The following is a 20,849-nucleotide window of genomic DNA, read 5'->3' on the forward strand; positions in this document are numbered from 1 at the left end:
ATAAAGGAGCTGATTATGTTCCTCTATATTAATTAGGTCTATACTCAAACAAGCACTGAGACTTGGAGCCTCGACTATAGCTTGAAAGTACTGCATTTTTTATCTATAATAATAATTAAATATATTTCCTTTGATGAAATGCTTTCAGTCTCCTTCAAGATTTTTAATTAACTCTATAAAGTAGAAGCTGATTCATAGCTCTGTTGGGAAGCACTTTAGGGTCAGTATTCCTTATGCAGTTAAAAGCCGAAGTTTGCTCCTGTGCAGTCTGTGTCTGCTGTACCCAGAGGTACAGCCTGCACTGCAAGTAGGTCTGTAAGGGAATTTTCCCATAAAATTTTCATCAAGGGAAATTAGCAAGCCCTGGGGTTTTTTACAGGCTAAGAAATTAAACTCAAAACTCCTTGTTTTGCTCTTTTTCCTCACTCAAAGAAGCAACAAAAAACCTGTGACAGTAGATTAATAACCTTCACAGAGCCTGGAGAAGGCTGTGTGGAGACCTCAGAGCAGCTCCCAGTATCTGAAGGGGGCCTACAAAGGATGCTGAAGAGGGACTCTTCATCAGGGACTGTGGTGATAGGACAAGGGGTAATGGGTTCAAGCTTAAATAGAGGAGATTTAGGTTAGATAAAAGGCAGAAACTTCCCTGTGAGGGTGCTGAGGCGCTGGCACAGGGTGCCCAGAGAAGCTGTGGCTGCCCCATCCCTGGCAGTGCTCAAGGCCAGGTTGGACACAGGGGCTTGGAGCAGCCTGTTCTAGTGGAAGGTGTCCCTGCCCGTGGCAGGGGTTGGAACTGGATGAGTTTAAGGTTGTTTCCAACCCCAACCTGTGATCCTACGATTCCTGCCTTTAAAAGAGTGAAAAACCTCCACCATTTTCCACACACCTGCTGTCCTGACAGCAGCCCCTGCTTCATAGCTGCCTCTGTGAGGAGGACAGAGCTCATGGGGAAGCACCTACCCAGAGCCCTGAATGTTGGTTGACCTCAGTTGCCCACATTTGGGGGAAGACAAGGGGAAATCTCTCAGAAAGGATCCCCTGCATGGGCACTCTCTCTGGTTCGGTAGTGAAGGGCCAGAAAGCCTCATTTATGGGGCTGTGAGGGTCAAACCCTGCTGACAGCAGGCGCCTGTGCTGTGGGAGGGGCACCACCACCCCTCACCTCAGTGCCTGGAGGAGCCTCAGGAGGAGGAACATGGCGGCAGGAGGCCTGTAGGCCTCACCCCAGCACCTGCCTCAGCTGCCGGCTCCCTGCCGGGCCCTCCTTCCCCTGCACCCATGTCTATCACCATTTTCTGCAATGTCTGCTTCTGTGAGCCCCGCAAGCCCACCCCACAGTTCAGCCTCACGAGCTGTGGGCATGTTATCTGTGAGATCTGCCTCCAGAAAGGTAATGGCTACTGCAGACAGGGTGGCTTGGCCCTCTGCTTCAGCTGCTGGTGTGTACACATTTACTTTAACCATCAGCATTCCTGACTCACTGTGGAAAAAAGACAGGCCTGAGCATTTCTGTTTGTCCATTGAATGTTACTGATAAACATTTTCAGGTCTTGTCATTGATTTTCTTTAAAAGGTAAAACCCATCTGTGTCTGCCTCCAGAGGGGGTTGACTGGAGTGGTGTGGCTTTGAGAGCAAGCCTTTAGACACAGAAAACTGGAGGCTTTAATAAAAGTTGAGTCTGGGTGCTAATGGTGCATGATTGTACTGTAAAAAATAACCCCAAAGATGGCATTCTGTTCAGTCTAATTTTGGAAAGGGCATGTTTTTCTATTAGTGATAGAGCAATCTGCAGAATATAGGATTTGTTTAGGGCAGGTTTTGTTAAGAGTCTCAAGACTGTGTATCTCAGCATTGTCACTGATACAGTTTCAGTGTTTCAGTGATGCAAACAGAGCATTTTCAGCAGTGTTAAGAGGATTGGAAATGATGTTTTGAAACTCTTGTGTGCTGTACGCAATTCCTGGGTCATATTCTGGGACTCCTGTGATGTGCTTAGATGAAGAGCTGGGGAAAAGATAGCAGAATAAAGGAGCTGCTCTTCAAAACAAAAAAATAGCAGACAAATACCAATATTCTTCCCTTGTGGCCATGCTAAACACTCTGGGGTTTTTTAATGGCACACAGGATAAAATCACCATGTATTTCAAAAAACTTTTGAGTAAAATTTTTGCAGAGTTACTGTTAAGGAGAGAAAAACATAGAATCATAGAATCACAGAATAATTTGGGTTGGAAAGGACCTTAAGCTCATCTAGTTCCAAACCCCCTGCCACAGGCAGGGTCACCTCGTACTAAAATGCATATCATATCATAAAATAAGCATACCATAAAATGCACTCTCTAAATGCAACTTCCAGGATCCTAGAACATGAACACCAGCTTTTCTTTCTGCTTTTTATATTTTTTAGCAGAAAAAGACCCCTGAGATATATTTTCTTTTGCTGTGAATTCAATAGTATTGATAATATCACATTTTAAATGTATTTACACTTTAAAGATGATTATAAACATTGATCCTTAGAATTCTTAGAAAAGAAGTAGCTGGTATAACTATAAATTATAACTATTGTAGTAATATGCATTTAGTAGAAATATTTGCTAATATGTTTGCAAATAATCAAAGAGGCGTTTTTAAAAAAATAAAAAGTTTTAAAAAGTTATTTGATGATTTTTTTTACTGGAAAATTTCACCATGTAAAATTATTAATTCTTAGAAATTAAGTTTTCATGTAGTTTGTTGAAAGAGCCAGACTGGGTCCCATCTAAAGCCACATATCTGGTTGCATTATTGGTGCATTTAAGCATACATTTAATTAGGCCAGACAAGTAGTCCTGTTTAAATCAACAAAAGTGAAAGTCACCTGCATTCACTGATACTAATTATATTCATAAAAGCATTTACATGAATGCTTATTTGCAGGAGTAAGTCCTGATGGCATTCACACACACTGTTCACATGCAACTGTGTGTAATGGTTACGGAGGCAAATTCTTTATTCAGGTTTATTTGTATTTTTTGTATAACTTCCAGATTCCTTCCACAGGCTCCAAAGAAAAGCTTAGGCATCACATTCTATTAAAAATGTATTCAATATCTATTCAGTTTGATGTATATTTTAAATTTGTCTTTACCTTGCAGGCAAAAAAGATGAATGTTTGATCTGTAGAACTCCTTGTCGTACATTAGTCCTTTCAAAACAGGTAAATGAAGCTTTAGTATTCTATTACTTTAATGTGTAGTTTGCTTAACAGCTAAATTATTTGCATTACAAAATACTTCCCTTTTTTTTGCCCACTGTGGCACAACTGTTTACTGATAATAGATTGGTAGAGTTAAGATACTTATGCACTATACAGCTTTTAGTTTTATGGATTTCTTCAAATAAAAGCCTACAGAGACTTTATAGGTTTTCAGATTTTGCTGGATTGTAAATCACTCCAACCTTTTCCAGAAATGTGACTGGCTACAGTGTAACACCAGTGACTACTTTAAAAATTAAGAAATATGTTTATTGACCTTGACATTTGTGCATCAGAGGAAAGGGACTGTAATGAATTATTTCTAGTGACGGACTGAATTGAAAATCTGTATCGTGGTGCTTCAAGGTTCTCAAGTGTATTGGGATTTTTTCTTGTTTTCTCTTAAGCTTAACTTTTTTCCTCATGGCCATGTGATTAAGAGAGGATCTGAAATATTGTTGGGAATTCTTATTATTCTCTAGAGAATGAATAGCTTTTAATTCCCTTTCGTGAGTATCATCAGAAAGATTGAATTTTCCTATTTCTCTCAGGAACCATCTTCTCCTTTGCTAATTTCATAAATGGATTGGGAAAAAATGTCAGTTTTCATAGACTAATACCTACCTAAGAGACAAGCCTGCCTTACAGTGATAGAAGAAAAATACCAAGAGCATTCAATATAGCTAATGCATAATGTTCTACAAGGCAGTTGTATATAAAATGGGGGAAAATTTGGGTCTAACCTTGCAGAGGTGACCTTGAAAGAGGGCATGATTTCTCTAGATATGTTTAAAGCTGATCTGTTGTATATCTAAATATTGAAAACTTTAACTCCACATACTATAATTTAACTATACAAACTGTATATACTAAAGTAAAAAGCTGTTACACTATATTTTATTGTTATATACACAGAATCTCGCAAAACTGAAACAGGATGAAGAAGACAATGCTAACAAACAGAAAAAATTACAGCAAACCAGCAGAATGCAAACATAATGCAAAGGAACAATGCACATTAATCAAATAAAAAAAAAAATAAATCCCCTCATAAAACTCCTAAAGGAGGTATTTTATTAAGCTTTCAATATCAGCCTAACTTGGCTGCAAGGTTTGTCATGAATTTCAGTCTCAGAGAGTTTAGGTTGTCAGGGACCTTGTCCAGCACTTTGCTCAAAACAAAGCTAATTTTTAAGTTAGATCAGGCTTAAGTTGCAGCATTTTAACAGACCTTGATAATTTACTCCAAAATTACTGAAGAAATTAAAAAAATATAATGATTGGGATGCTAACAAAAATATTAGATATTCCATTAGAACCTGCTACTGCTCTGGAGGACTGGAAGGAAGCAAATTACCATATTCTTTAAAAAAGACATTAATGATGATTGCTTAGCCTTGATTAAGAACAGATAAAATGATTGGAATGATAATTAAAGGTGCATATAAAAAAGTCATGACTCTATAATTCAGGAGCCCGAGTGGAAACATACCTGGTAAGCTTTATGAGCTTGATGCAATGGAAGAATTCCTAATGAGTAGGAGGTCCTATAAATGTATTAAAACTCCTCATTAAATTGTATATTGGGCCAATCAACATCTACACATTAAATATTCTCATCTTTATAGTAATGCATGCTTGTCACCTTTACATCTTCCTTCTATGTCTCATGATCCACACTCGCTTTTTCCCAGAGGATGGTTAAGTGTAATGATAAATCAGAATCTCACTGTTCATTACTTCAGAATATCATATTAACATCTGCTGCTCCTCCGTACAACATATTAAATATAAATAGTGTTCAAGAAACCTTTATTTTAAAGATTTCTTGCATCAGCAATGAAGCTCGTTGACTTTTATATTTTTTTTTTCATACAGGATGGTACTTAAACCAAGGTCATTGCTTTGTTAGGACCCTAAATAGGTTTCTAGAGCTTGCCTCCTCATGAAGGCATTTTGAAGGTGCCAAATGTATTTTTATGAATATGATGAACTTGTATTGTCTTGTTGATATTTTCTTCACTGAAATACTGTAGATAAGTTAGACTGTACTGTCTGTCTATCTGCTTTTTTCTTTCTCTGTCTGCCAATTCCCCCTGTGGAAATTTTTGAATTCTTTGGCTAATGTCAACCAAATTCAAAAAGGCAGAGGAAGTCTCACATACAATTAATTTCCTCCTGTGAGTTCTATAAAAATTAGTAGCTGGGGAAAGCAAGGACAAGCAGTTTATTTCCCCTAGTGAGAGCAATGCAAGTGCAGCTCATCAATAACCAGAACTGGGTTTGACAGCCATACGCACAGTTCTACACTAGCCAAAGTGCATGCCATCTTTGCTGAGATGAATTGCTATACAGAACATCGAAGCAGCTGATGTCAGAATATAAAGAACAAATGATATATGTTGCCAATGCAGCTTATTAATGTAGCTCCTCACATAATTATTTTTCATACATATGAGAAACATTTTCCTCTTATCATTATAAACATGTAAGTATATAATTTAGGCATGCATTAAAAATCGGTGTGGCAAATGCAGCTGTTATTTAGTCTTTCATGCTTGACTTTTTTCTATACTATTTTTGGAGTAGGTAAAAATACTGTCTCTCTATATGTTTGTGCATTTCCAAGTGGAGCAAAGCCTAATTATTTTTTATTTCAATGGGGTATTTTTAATTTAAGTGGTTGCACTTCTCTTTCTATTTTCTTAGTACCAGAGAAAACTGTTGCTCCATTAACAGGTGGCCCACTTGTTCTTTTTTTCAAAAACTGACCTTTCTTTAATTCTTTTTTCAGTTTTCAAAACTTTTCAAGATTCTTATTACTTCTAGGATTAATTTACATTTTGCCTGCAACGGTTTCAGGTTTTTATGACTGGATTTTGAAAGGTAGTGTCTTACATGAAGGATGCCTTTTTTTCTGGGAAAATCTTCTTTTATCATCTAAGTATGCTGAGATTTTTCTTTTTGCTTTTTATTCAACTAGACTAGTTGTAAACTACCTTCTATCATACAGTCACAATATGTCAAAAAGGACCTTTAGATGCAGGGTTTTCTTTTTGGCTAGATTCCTTGTTTTTAAAAGCTGTTCATTATTACTGTAGAAGATAATTGAAATGTGAGCACTGTTTGTCCTTGCTAATGTACTAGTTTAATTAGTACTATAACTAGTGTAACCATTTTGGGATTGTATTTTCTTTATTTTTCTTATGAATAAATTAAGAATACATGTATTCTGGGCTAAAGTGACACTTAACTAGGTTATCTATATTGGTTTGTAGATTTGGATAGCTGTCCAAATGTCACTATCATTCTGAAATTTACTTAATATTTTGTAGCATTTATTGTTCACCATGAATAATGAATACATCTTTATTACAATGATAGCTTATGTACAGAGCACTTACTCAGCATTTTCTAAAAACACGAATGGCCATTTGTGAGGCCACATCATGATCTCTGATTGAAAGACTCAGCCATAAAATACTTGGAAAATTCATCTATCGTTTTAAGGCTTTTCTCTTAGGATAGGCAGGCAGAAGAGAGAAAGAGGCCCCAGTCAGTACTGGAACTATTCTGAACAAGGACTTTGAAACAAAACTGATTGTAAAGTGCATCCATGTGGCTGGGGATGGTGAGAGCCAAAAAGCCCAGAAATGGACACATAGAAACCTGTCTGTCTGAAGGCAATGTGTCTTCCAGAGGAGGACCACAACATCTGGCCTGAATGTCCTCTGGAAATTGTTATTGTCTTAGTTACAGTAAATACATATGTGTGTAATATATTCAAACAAAGGCAGAAAACCTTCCAGATGGTTAGTAAGGGCGTTAAATAAAACTGGGCTTTTTTTCAGTTTCTGTATCAGCTTACTCTTGATCTGTCTTTTTTATTTATATATATCTATCAATTTAAGGAACACTTCTCAAAATGATTTATTTAATATAACTTGTAAATATAAGTGCTAACCTTAATATACTTTCTTTTCTTGATAGACAAGTCCTGATATTCAATCACTGTTCATGGGAATAGATACGTTATGCAAGAAATATGCAAAAGAAATAACACAGGTGAATATGCCTTAAAACTTTTTAACTCTATAGAATAATGAGGAACCTCTAATGATTTTTATATTAATGGGAAAAATATATGAGTGAATGCTTGAAAGTGAATGTATGTCCATTATTATCTTTACTTTCTTAATTCCACAGTTTCGAAGCTCTTAAGAAATCATAAATTATTCATCGTGGTTACTGCTTATGTTTTCAAGCTCTCTCTGAGGACCACTAGTCTGGTTATTTTAATGGTGTAAAATCACTTTCAATTCCGTGCAATGACAAATTAGATCTGCCACAACCTTAAACACGCCTAGATAGTGTGTCCTAATTGCAGCAATAAAAAGTTACACAGCAAAAACCTGAGCTAGCTGAAGTCCTGAGCTGAATGCTCCCTCTCTCTCTCATCGAATCAGGTCTGCTTTTTCAGGCAGAAGCAATAAATGGTTCCAAGGTAATTTTCCTTCCTGTTTTTTCTAAACTCCAGGCAGGATCCCTTCCTTCAGGCTGAGTATCCACTCTGGAACTTTTGTAGCTGTCTGGGTTAAACAAATAAATATAAACTCCTATTGGCTACTTGTTTTCTTCATCTCTTGGTCTTGGCTTTTGGGCTTGCCCTTGTCCCTCTTTACTGAGCATTTCAGCGTCATTTTCAAGTACTCCAGGTTGAATTGCAGAACATTTTCACTGAACTCCCCTGCAACCTTAATTGTGTATTCTTATCTTCCTTGGGCTGGTACTTGTTTGATCTTGTGGGGAGCTTCCTGATTCAGCAGAAAAGTAACCCGGGGAACATCACCTGCTTTCTTCGGTGGTGATTATGGGTCCATGTTTGCTCAACTGTGTGTTTCAGAAACTTCTCCAAAGCTGAGCATGGTTTCTTTCCTCAGCACTCCTCCTCCTAATATGTATAGGTGAATAAGGAAAACAGGAAGCCTTTCTCTGTCTTTTTATGCACACTTTTTAAGAGCATATATGATGATCAGCTGTTATTCTGAACAAATCCAGACAGCTAGACCACCAATCCATCACAGATGAATGCAAACTTCTGTAATGTGTCAAAGAAAGAAAAAGAAGACACAATCACAAAAGACTAAGGTGGGTTTTCTGTAGCCTGAGATAACCTGTGGGAAACATACTGAAGCATAATTGAGGCCTTAAGGTATGTTCAGAAACTTCTACCAGCATCAAAAGACACAAGAACAGCTTATACTCTGCTACGGCAAAGATTTATCTAATCTAATGTATAATTTCATATGTAGTCAGAACAGCAGGTGCTTAGGAAAACATGCCAAGGCTGGCATGTACTGGTATGCCTTCAGAACAGCCTCCTAGCTTTTAATGGTTCGTGGCACAGGGATTTCTCAAGGTGGGCTTAGTGCCTTTGCATTCAAAAGCTTTTGGTGAATAATTTTCCTCATTTAATTATCAGGTTGTTTTCTGAATATTTAGCATCTATCACACACTGTGGAATGGAGGTTCACAGTTTATACACTGTGTGGTGATGATTTCTTTTTTCAGGTTTTAACCTGTTACGTGCTAGTTTAATTTGATACTCTGAAATCCCATTTTAGAAGAAAAAGTAGCCATTCCCATGCACTTCATCTGTGCTAGTCATTGGTTTTGAACTGTTAATGCAGCCCTTCTTTGACTGTCTTTTTACAGCCATGAAGACTTGGATTCTATGTGGTCATTCTTTTAATGAAGATCTTGCATACCTTTGGTTAATCTGAACTGTTTCTAGACCTACTATATCCTTCCTGGTATTAAACAGACTCAGGATGTAATAACAAACATTTTTCCTTTTTGACTGGAATAATGATGCTCCCTATTCTATTCCTTTTGTAACCACTTCTAATTTGCTTTTTTGATTGATACTGACCACTGAATTGACATTTTCACAGATTTTTCCTTTGTAGACACAAGACCTCATTTCTGAGCGGTGGGAGGTAGCTCAGAGCCATTACTTTCTGAGTGGCCATTTCTTCCATCAGGTCTTCTGAAGAAACTTCTCATCCTTTGTTGAGTATCCAGTGGGAACTTCTCAGGCTCTTCTACTGTGAAATAAAAGTAATTAGATGCCATTTCAATTAGATACTCCACTGTGGGTTTATCTTCTCAGAGTGTGTCTTCTTGGTTGTCTCTATCCTACACATTTTCTGGCAGATTTCTTGCATTTGAGAAGAAAGATTTACTTTTAAGTTACTAATTATTGTAATTTGTTCCTCAAGCTCTTGTCTTGCCTACCTTGTATTTTTTCACTTTTAACCTGTCGTGGTTTATGATCCTCATTTGGACCCAAGAAGTGCTTACACACCACCAGGCAGTGTGTCTAACAATTATTTTTTAATTAACAAGGTACTTTTACAAGGCAAGCTATAATTGTCAGTAAGACACATTACTTTTTATGTTATCATTCATTTTATGTGTTTGCTTAGCACTAATGAATAAGAAACACCACAGCTACTGGCTTTGCAATGTCTTTACCTTGTTATTGAACATAGTGCTAAAATATTAAAGTCAGTGAAATAAATCTACCAACTCTGGGGTAGGTCATACTAAACTCAATAAACTTTATGAGACTTTAGTGGTGATAACAACTTAGAATGTTTTGTTGAAGAGGATTTAAAGATATTTTAAATACTTATTCAAATATAGAAATATGTGAATACCTTGAAATAGTTCTTCTTCATAACTTTTTTGCTGAGTCTGCATGAATGTCATCAGGTGAAGCTTGATATTACCATATTTATATTTAGATTTCAGAGTTTCAAGAGAAACATCGTAAACATTTATTAGCATACCACAGACAAAAGGTAATTCTAACTGCTATTTTCCTTTTTTTTTTTTGGTTTCTTATGTTTGCCTTGTTGTTATGGTTAATTTTTAGAAAATAAATTCACCTTTTATTGGAATGTTTAGAATAATTTATGATTTGTAAGTATTTTCAAACTGCATTGTAGCAGGGTTAGAAGAGGCTGGTTGTCTTAAGCACCCTAGGTGAACTATGGCTTGTACCAGTGAGGTTGTTTTGGTGGAGAAATATTTTGACAGTGGAGCTGAGGTTAGCGAGGAAGAGTTCCCCTTTGCAATTATATACCTGCCTGTGGGTTTCAGTTAGCAATGCTACCTCTTTCAGGGCTACTGGGAGGGAATCTGAAGTAGCTGGGGAAGGCTAGATCACAGCTAGTAGAGTCACACAGGATGAGAGAGTGGGAGTAGATGCTCACACTCAGGGCTATAATCTCCTTCTGAGTCTTCCCGCCACTGGTTTTGTAATAAAGGTGAGTGGGAAGAGGGTGGAACAAGAATGATTTACAATATAAATAGTTTGGTGAATGGCAATGACCCCTGGGGACGTGAAGATGCACGAATCTACCCTTTTGACACAGTGCTTCTTCCTGCCAGTCTCCACTCTGCAGGTGTTGGCCTTTGGGAAAGATGGAGTACTGAGTAAGGAAATTCACAACTGGGTTCTCATGCTAGGCTAACTTCTTTCTGGTCCCGTTTTTTATTTCTAGTATGCTATTGTTGTCACTGTCAACCAGCAGCTCTCATGACCTTGATAAAAACTTCCTTGTTGCTGTTTCTGTGAGTTGTACAGATACTGGGGTGCAGAGGATGGTGTGTGATGTGGGTGTTGATGTTCATACTCCTGGCAAGTCTAGGCTGTATGTTACGATAGGACCCAAAGATACTGATAACCAAGTAGTTATTCACCTTCTTTAAATCATTTTGGCCTTAAAATGATCCAGTCCTACTGAGTAACAGAGTAAAGTACATTCTTCCTGACATCCGTACTGGTCACTTTCTTAGTCAAACTTAGCTTTCATTAGGAAACCGAAGAAAGAATACCAAAGACCAGATCTTACATAAATTAGATTTTGTCTTTAATCTGTTCGGCAGAGTTCCACGTCTAAAAAAAAAACAAAAAAAAAAAAACCAAAAACAACAGCAACAAAAAAGCATAATATCTCCCACCAAAAATATTATTTTATAAAGGTATAGCAGGTAATGTTATTAAAGAATCCTAATAATACTGAAAGGAGAAGCATGAAAAGTTAACAAGAAAATTCATAATTTTTCTTCAAATCAAAATATGAGACATGTGAAGTAATGAAGGACTAAGGTCACACAGTGGCAATAATGATAAAATATGGATGCAGTATTGAGGTTATTGAGTAAAGTTTAACATCCTTCATAAAATATAATGTATGGTCATGTAATGAAAGACTGTAAAAAATACACATACTAGGGAGATGACCTAATGTTCTTGACCTTAATGTTCTTCAATTTTGCAAGCTCATAACATTCTTTAATAAAGATATTTTTGGTTGTGTCTATAACATAATAGGAAATACTCTTCTCATAAGCTTATTTTAAAGAGATATTGAAAAGAACTGCATAAGTTTTGAGTCCAAAATGAGAAATACAGGAACACGGTATTTGGTACTTTGTACAGTTATTGGTATCTTTTATATCAGATATGAAAAAGAGGAAGAAAAAAAAAAGCAAACTATTTTAAGTACTTTTCCTAGTATTTATTTACCCAATATTACCAGCATATTTAACAAAAGGCGATCAAACTAAGTCTGTAACTGCCCCAAAGAAACATATCTTTTTCAGACTGTTTGATGGATTATTATAACAGCTGTAGTCTTGCCCTCAATAAATCTGCAATAGCAATGAAATCTAAGATTAAAATCAATAGAAAACCGCCTTTCAACACTTTCAAATACTAGTTGTATAAAAATGAAGTTTGTATCACATAAATAGATTTTGTTTAAATCTGTGATTATCTCACAGACAGTGAAGTTGGAAGAATCTCTCCAGAAAGTAACACAACAAATTCAGCAGCTACAAAGGTAAGGAGTTTAATGCAGCAAAAGTAAATGAAGAATAGTCTTTGTAATCAAAAATCAGTAAGTTTAATTGATAAAGCCATTTAAAAATTAAGCTTGCTTTGACTTTCTCATATATTCTGTTGTATAAATAGAAGATGCATATTTTGACAGAAATAAATGGATAGTAATTTTTGTCATCACCTCCATTTCCTTCTCAGTAATCAATCCTGTCTGGAAAGAATCGCTTTATTTTAAAACTCAGCAGTTACTCTAAAGGTGAAATTTTAGCAAGAGGCATCCTTATCCCCCTCTTCACTGACTGATACAACCTAATCTTTTTATCATATTTATTTCCAACTTACAGATCTTGTTGATCCCTAAATACACTCTATGCTATTGCTTTTCATTTAATTACAGCTTATTTCAATTTTTGTTGGGAAAAGTCACATTTTTAAAAATATTCTGAGTTCTCAGTATTGATGTAACTTTCTATCTTCAGAACTTTCATGTTCAGATTTCACAGCCTGCAGGCGGTTCCTAACTCATCATGGAGTATATCAAATAGGATCATCCGCAAGACTAAACTGAAGGGGGCATCACTACCAACATTTCTGCACTCTCTCAACCCTTTTTTTGTTGTTGTTTCCCTTTTAACATTATTTATGTTATACTCACCTGAATATACCGCTCTTACCAGTTTTACATAGCTGTTAGAAAGTAGCATAAATATGCCAACATTTCTTTTGATAACTGTATTTTTTAAAGTTTGGGAAACGTATACATTAAAAAGAAGATTTTTTGCTCAACTGTAGTTAATAGTTGTATTTTAACATCTATTATTCCATAAAGTATTTTGTCATAATGTTATCCTAAATTGACCTCATTGGGTAGGCAATGACTGATACAGACACTAAAATATGAAGAAGTTAATAGCTTTATTACATTTTTTACATTATATTTAATCCATTATTATTTTGCTTCATGGCAAATGGTGTAGTGTTAAAACCAGCTATTGATGGATAAAATGCGCTGACTTTATACCTTATTGACCAGCAGGACAAGTGAACTAACCAAACTAGCTCTTAATTCATATCTGTTGTTTCTTCTTTCTCCCCCTTAGTATGAAAACTCCTGAACAAACTGCACAACTACCATTTTCCAGTACAAACAGAAATCCATTTTCCAGTAAGAAGTGTTGGTTTAAGATACTAAATATGGAATACATATCACTGGATATAGCTATGTTCTAATTTAAAATGTATCAATGGTTTTAGATCCGTCGAGAAAACAGAATGGATATCCTTCGTTTTCTCTTCATTCTAGTCATGCCTCCACCTCTGACATGTAGGTATAAATTATTGACTTTCAATATAAGGCTTAACAGTGACTATATACTGATACTTTATACACAAAGCCATTTTTTGAATGAATTTAAAATGAGTATATTTTCTGATTTTGTGTTTTGCTTCTGCAAATTTGTTAAGTATGAAGGAACTGGGAAAGGTCTTACCTATCCAAGTTTACATAATAACTACTTGCATAGATAAGCTTTGTACTCACTGGAAAAATACCTAAGGCATGATGCACCTTAATCTGAAGACTTTTTGGATAGATAGGCTGCTGGGTTAGTGAGTACCTCTTCTCACCAATTGTAGGGAAAACCTAAATGACTCGTACAAACACCTATATGAACATTGTAGTAGTCTAAAGTTATATGGAATGAGCTCCAGTAAAGCTTATTAACTTTTAAAGAAATTGAACATACAGCTTGCTCAGGCTTAAAGATTTCTGTAACTGTGGTTGTGACTTTACTTTTAATAAAAAGTAAAATTACAGAATGCCCTTGTTGTGAAGACAAGTGACATTTATATAAATATACATATTTATTCTGACTTAAATACAAGAATAACAATGTTAATCATAAAATGAATTTCTCTGTAAATGTCTAAATCAAAGCTCAGAATCCATTAATAGATTTTTCTTTATGAAGTCTTAAACACTCTTTGTGTTATGCATTATATATTATGCTTTTCCATTAGTAGTCAAATTGAACATGAGAATGAAACATAATATAAATCATTATAATGAATGTATGAGTTTTATTAAAATGTCATACTTTTTTTGACTTTTGCTGTAAGATTTGAGCCAATGGAAATTGATCCTATACCTTCACCGATGAGGAAAGTAAGTGGTTTATTTTGTATATATGTTTATATATATATACACACATATATATGCTTTTTATTTCTCTTACTGTTAATACTCCCCCCTCCTTCAAAGCAATTCTTATGTACATGCTGATTTCAGCTATGCTTAATGCTTAATAGAAGTCAGATGCTCCCCCAAAAGGAACCAAAAACAAATAAATCACAACACTGAATTCTAGAATTATATTCTCCATATGCCATATATGGGCTTTTAAACCTCCTATGTTGAGAGCACAATATGCTTATGTTATAAAAATATTGTAACTGTTCCCAAAATAAATGTTGCTAACACATGAAACTGAGACTTGTAGTTAAATTTAAATTCTAATATTTTAAGGAATGGAAATACATGTAAGGTCTCCACCTTCACCAGACCTCGTGCAGATATCTGCAGTGCAGATTCAAGCTAACCTCTCAGGGTTTCCTTTATAACCTATGGATTGGTTATGTCCATTGATGGACCAATATGCATAGGTTATACCTATGGATTGGTATTTGCAATTAATCTCATTCTAAAGGAATCTTATTTGTCTCATTCCTGTTTCTCTTCCCTCACCATAAAGGTAATTTCAGGGGATCAGCCTGTATGTAAATGCTGTCATTGCAGATGTCTGGTTGCAAGAGAAGAATCATGTGGTGAACTTAACTTCACATCACACCAATTGTCAAAACATTCCTGAGATTTCCTTTATGATGGATAAAAGTTCTATTTTTTAACCCACTAATCAAACCAGTCATTATCTCTCACCTTTCATAAACATTTTTGTTTGCTGCTTGCTTCTGTCTATGCTCTGTGACAAGAAGAAGTGTATAGTATCTTCACATGTTTCGTAAAAACTAAGTGTAGAAGTCAGTGGTCTGAAATCACTGCTAGAAAATTACATTTGAGTGGCGAATTGCAAGCCTTGAATGACATCTTTAAGATGAAAATGAAGGAAGGAGCTTTTCACTGTGTTAGTATTCTGATGAGAATGTCTGAGAAGCAGTACCTTATTTCTGAGGTTTTGCATTTTAGTGCTATGAACAAAACTCCCAGTGGAGAGCACCAGAAATTTGCAGGTTTTAAACACCTCAAGAGTGTAACACTATTTCTTAAAATACCTTAATAATTAACAAACTTATTACTCTGTAATTAATAACTTTCAATTCCTTTAGCCTGAGACACCAACTGGTCCAACAAGATTATCATTAATCACTCCACCACAAGATGGGCGTATGGGTGAGTAAAAATAAAGTTTGCAACTGGATAACATTTGTATTATATTTGGGGGATTAATAAAATAAAACCCATATATTTGCAATTTACTGAGCAAACTTGAACTGTGTTGAAGTATAAGGAACTTATTATGTAGACGTCATTCCAGCATATGGGAAATGGTTGAAAATGTAGAATGAAATAAGTCTTTCTAGTACTGACCTACTCTATTCTGTAAATAACTTAAAACCAAAATAATTTTTGCTGAGCAATCGTAAAAAATTACAGAGAAAATAGTGTAACGATGGTTGAAGAGAACAGGCATGCTTGCAATTTATGTTGTTGCCTTTTATTAAACTTCATAATTATATTTGTTTATAGTTACCAGAGATTACCATTGTCCATAATGTCATGCTAAAATCACATGAGGAAAGTGGGGAAACTAAATGGAAATTACCAAAGTATTTCATATTAAAAGTGAGGTAATTAAGTTGAGATAAAAATTTCTTCAGAAAAGTGTTGTTTTTTTTTTTTTTTTTTTTACCATTTTACACTCATAGGGTATAAAACTTTTTACCTGTACTTCCTTTCATTCTTGGGCTGTTATAGAACTTGGATAACACTCTGATGTAATTAAGGCATTAATAACCTGTTTAAATTAGTGTAGTCTTCATGAGTACTGTTTATTTGTGAGGAGTTTCGCTCTGCAGTTTATGTGTATCCCCTGTTCTTGGTTTTCCATTCAGCACATTTCTGCAAAAGTCTGTTCTCAAGCAGTCTTTTACCTGGCTTCAGTAGTTAATAGAACCCATCCCCAGCCACATCAAGGAGCTTTTAACACTTGTGTTTTCACATGGTATAAACATCCTGAAACAAAGACAAATGCAATGCAATTGTAATGAAGGAGCAAAACCTGCTTTTTTAGTGCTATATCTGATTTATGTATTCAGATCCTTCTGCATGCTTGCCTATAAATTTACGGATAATTAGATAGTGAGTGAGGTTATTGTAATTTTTTTTTATCTAAATATAAATAGATCTTTAATTAGATAGTAAAAATATATGTAGAACAGTTTTGTGTTCAGCACATTTCAGAATCAATCCATAAAGTTTTGCAGTGAACAAAGCTGAACGAATCAAAGCATACTTGCAATAGGGCAAATAGAAACAATGATTAATGGTGTTTCCTTCTCAGATATGGTCAGGCCAAAAAACAATAGCCGAAGAACTGGAGGACCTCAGCAGAGCTATCTTGATAGTCTAATAATTGTTAATAAATGAGACGAGGTTAAAAACAGTGACTCGTTTAACTAGAAAAAGATTTTCAGGAATGATGCAAAGTGGTGTTTTTTTTGTGACAGCTAAGCTCTATGTAGGAACTAGCTATTCAGGCTGAAGACAATTTTTCACCTTCACACTCTGCTGGAGTACTGCTGAGGACTTTTGATAGCTTTTACTTTTGCTGGATCTTCTTCCAGGAAGAGGTACTACTGGAAGACAGCTCATGCCTCAGCAAATGCCTTGCTGTGTTAAATTGTAAAAATACATTTCTAATATTTAGGGCTATCTTAATCCTTTCTTAAGTGACATGACAACTCTATTTCATCAGCCAAGTCCTTATCTTTCATTGTCCTCTGTAATTGTGCACCATTTTTAATTCTTGAATAAACTGATCATGAATTTGTCCCAAATGAGGCAATTAAAGTACTAATCTTTGTTTCCAAAGTTATCTCTTTGGTAAAATGGGTAATTCATGTTGGTCCTGTTTTCAAAAATTCAATTCTTACAGGTAGTATATCCTACAGAAGTTCTCAGTCATCTGGAATAATGTCAAGTCAATATAGTGGAGCAGGATCTACAAGGTAATTGAACACCTTTTTAAGATGTTACCATCTCCTACAAGAGACTGAATTTTCTTGCCTGTCCTGTATTAATCTATACATTTAAAGGTTATATTCTATAACTGAAGAAATGTTATAGTGCAGACTAGCCATCATATATAGGAATATATTATTGTTGGAAGGTTTTATTTTGAAATAGTTTTCTTCAAAAGTCTGAGTTCCTGTAGCTGTGAAGATGTACAGTCACTGTACTTTTATAAAAAGGGTAGTAATTTTATAGTAAGAAAGTGTAACAATGTGTCTGCTTTATAATTCTTCTAAAAATCAGAGATGACAGAACAGTATCTACACAAAAGCTATTTTCTGAATAACCTGAACAACTTCATGCATTGTGCAGCAGGTGTTTCAGGTTTTTCATCTAAACATTGAAAATAAAGTGTGAAAATTATTAACATCAGGAGCAAACTTATAATTGCTCCAGAAATAGTAAACTTTTGTTCTCTATAATCATTAAGCAAATTAAGTCATCCTAGCACACATTTAAAATATACATAACAAAATGTTTCTTTTATTCCGTCTCTGATTCTCACGTAATTTGTTTTGTCTTTCTGCTTTTGAATATATGAGTTCTAAAGTAAAAATCCAATAAGGAATACGTAGAATACAGTAATTTATAACATTGCTTTTAAAATATGAACAGTATAAATTTAAGTGGTTTGAAATCTTTTGTACTTTGGAAGTAGCCTGAAATCATACCCATGTATTATTTTCATTAACAGGTCCACACCTATAAGGCTACCACATAGTGGATGTTCACTTACATCATCATCTGGATCACAAAGTAGTAGAATGGGGACATGGGGTATTTCAGATCTCAGAACCCCTCAGCTGTATTCATTCCCATCACCTTCCCCACAGCCATCTGCAACAAGACATCCAATCACCATCTCTGGACTTCTGCAAAGACAACATTTAGGCAAGTGAATTTTATAAAGCAGCAACATTTACCAGTTCCTGAAAAACATTCAGCATGACATATGCTTATTACTTATTTACTGGAAAAATAAATAAAGCAACACAAAAATGATATTTCATAATTGAAAGTAGGCTATTTGCCAAATATGAAAAATGTTTATGACCAGTATATTTCCTTAGTCTTCTTGGTAATGGAATATCTGCTGTGAAAATATATTCTTGCTTCACATCAGGATGATATTTTATTAGAGATTAAAAGCTGATAATGCCCATAATTGTTTCCTAGGAAAAAATGTCATTTCTAAATACCTCAAAGCATATAATAATTTTGCAAAAAATAATCTTTGGCAAAAGTCAAGTAAGGAATAGAGAAAATAAACATGAGTGGTGGAAGTGCAGTGAACTCTGTGGGATTTATAGTAAGACTGAGATGGTCAACTTGAGTCCTTTAATAAAGCAAAATACTTGAGATGACACGTGGAAAAGGACAAAAAATATCTGTAATGAAAAGAATGATTGGGAGATAGTTCCTGTATGACTGAAAGGTGTGCTGAGAAAGCAGGTGACAGGTGGCATCTCAGTATGTCCAGAAGAGAAAAAATGAACGTAGAAGGGCACTGCAGTATTCTGAGATTAAGAAGTGAAGTATTAGTCACTTGGTTATTAGGAACTAAGTAATATTAATGGAAATGAACAAATGAATTAAGTCATTCAGGAAATGAAAGGATAGAGTATGGGCATACAATGAGGGAGAGAACAGGAAGGTAAATGTGTTAAGGAATATTAAAAAAAGATGAGGATACTGAAAGGGTTGTGATCAGAAAAGGAGCCCAGAACAGTGCATGGGACAGAATAAATGCTATTGAGGAAACAGATTAAAGAATTTATGAAGAAAGAAGATAAGAAAGCAGAAAATCAACATAAAAGAGGAAGCAGGATGGACCAGAGGAAAAAGATGGGAGGAGAATAAAGGCTATTTTTCCTATAAAGCAAGAAAAGCAGAAAAGAGATTTCTGGATAGTTATAACAAGCAGACCAAAAAAACCAAGGAATAAGGAAATTATAAGAAGAAATGTTTTGAGCTATACATTTGCAACTTAACTGCAGTTCATGTGCAGAACAATGGTTTGGACATTCACCTGTGTAGCTGAAATTGGAATATGGCAAAGGTGTTTTTACGGAAGGAGGAACATGATTCTTTTATAGAAATAAAAAGAAGTGTATTCAGATTCTTAAAAAGGGCTATGCAGTAGGCGTCATCAAAATGTATTTTTAGGTTTTGATAGTTTTAACTTTCTTCCTTGAATAAGTTCCCAAAATAATTTACATGAACAAAGCTTTCCTTTAGTCTTCCAAGTTTTTTTCCATTTGTACTCGTATTCTTATTCTAGGATCAACTAATTTTTGAGGACATTCAGCAGAAAGATAAGCAAACATCTGTGAATTGTTTTGGTCAAGAAGCATCTGGAGAAGCCCTAAACAGTCTCTGTGTATCAAAGTAGTTACTATGAAATGTCAAATTGGCATAAACCAGCTGCCTATTCAGCATGCATAATATATTTAAAACATCACTGATCTTCCTGATTATCATCTACAGCAGTTTTAAACAGGAGTACAAAATCCTTTTACTGTTTTTTTCAGAAATTTTTGCTTAATATACATTGTATAAATGATCAACCTTTATTAAATAAGTGTTAAGACAAAACAGTCAAATGAGCACTTTTTGCTGTGACTTTTAAGTCATTTAAGAACTCTATTCTTAAATGGTTGTGCCTGTACAGTATTAGAGGATGTGATTTATAAGTTAACTTCCTTTCAAACAAACTTCCATTTGAAACATTTAGTTTTACAATACCACAGCTATGGACAAGGGAAGGACTATGGTGTAACTTTGTAACACTCTCCTTTAGTTCCATATGAGCTACAATAGCTTGAAAAACGAGGGTAGTAAAATATGACTGCCAGCTTCCACATTAATTGTGCCCCAGTGGTTGCCTGTTGGTTTGGGTCACAAAATGGTGTTCTTTCTAATTTCCATTTTATCATACTGCAGAATCATCTTTGAACTCTGTAATGTCATACCATAGGTTTATAATTGCTGGCAGTTGCATTCCACTATCACGTGAAATATCTGGGGTTTATTAGCTTTGTTTCCCCTCTCACCCTCATCAATTGCATGGTTGCAAAGGAAGACAAGATTTGAAGGTGATAAAGCTCCAAATTTGTGTCTATAAATGGGACGTGTCTGAAGTTTCCCTGGTAGGAATTGTATAGGAAAGAGTCACATATGGTAGTTCTGCAGAACTAATAATAATAAGGAATGCACCCTGTCATTCAAAGATGTGGATAAGTAGACCCAGAGAGATGAATGATTTCTATATTGCTGCTCACCACGGTGGTTTCCACACACATTCAGTAACAATCTTCATGGCCCTGGTAATCTTTCCCAGTTAACCTTTTCTGTGGTAAACCCTTGACAAAGGCAGAGTGTGTTATGT

The 20,849-nt window shown here is 35.2% G+C and overlaps 1 protein-coding gene across 1 annotated transcript; it reads left to right on the forward strand.

Moving 5' to 3' along the window:
* Positions 1–1,278: 1,278 nt before the first annotated feature.
* RNF212 (ring finger protein 212) lies at positions 1,279–19,601 on the forward strand. Its single transcript, XM_065664584.1, has 11 exons — positions 1,279–1,390; positions 3,139–3,200; positions 7,230–7,304; positions 10,049–10,105; positions 12,096–12,154; positions 13,254–13,318; positions 13,408–13,477; positions 14,272–14,317; positions 15,496–15,559; positions 17,325–17,397; positions 18,156–19,601. Exons 1-11 carry the CDS (start codon positions 1,279–1,281, stop codon positions 18,358–18,360), a joined length of 888 nt encoding a protein of 295 aa, XP_065520656.1. The 3' UTR covers positions 18,361–19,601.
* Positions 19,602–20,849: the final 1,248 nt, after the last annotated feature.

This window comes from Lathamus discolor, chromosome 1 (genome assembly GCF_037157495.1).
Source record: "Lathamus discolor isolate bLatDis1 chromosome 1, bLatDis1.hap1, whole genome shotgun sequence".
Taxonomy (NCBI): domain Eukaryota; kingdom Metazoa; phylum Chordata; class Aves; order Psittaciformes; family Psittacidae; genus Lathamus; species Lathamus discolor.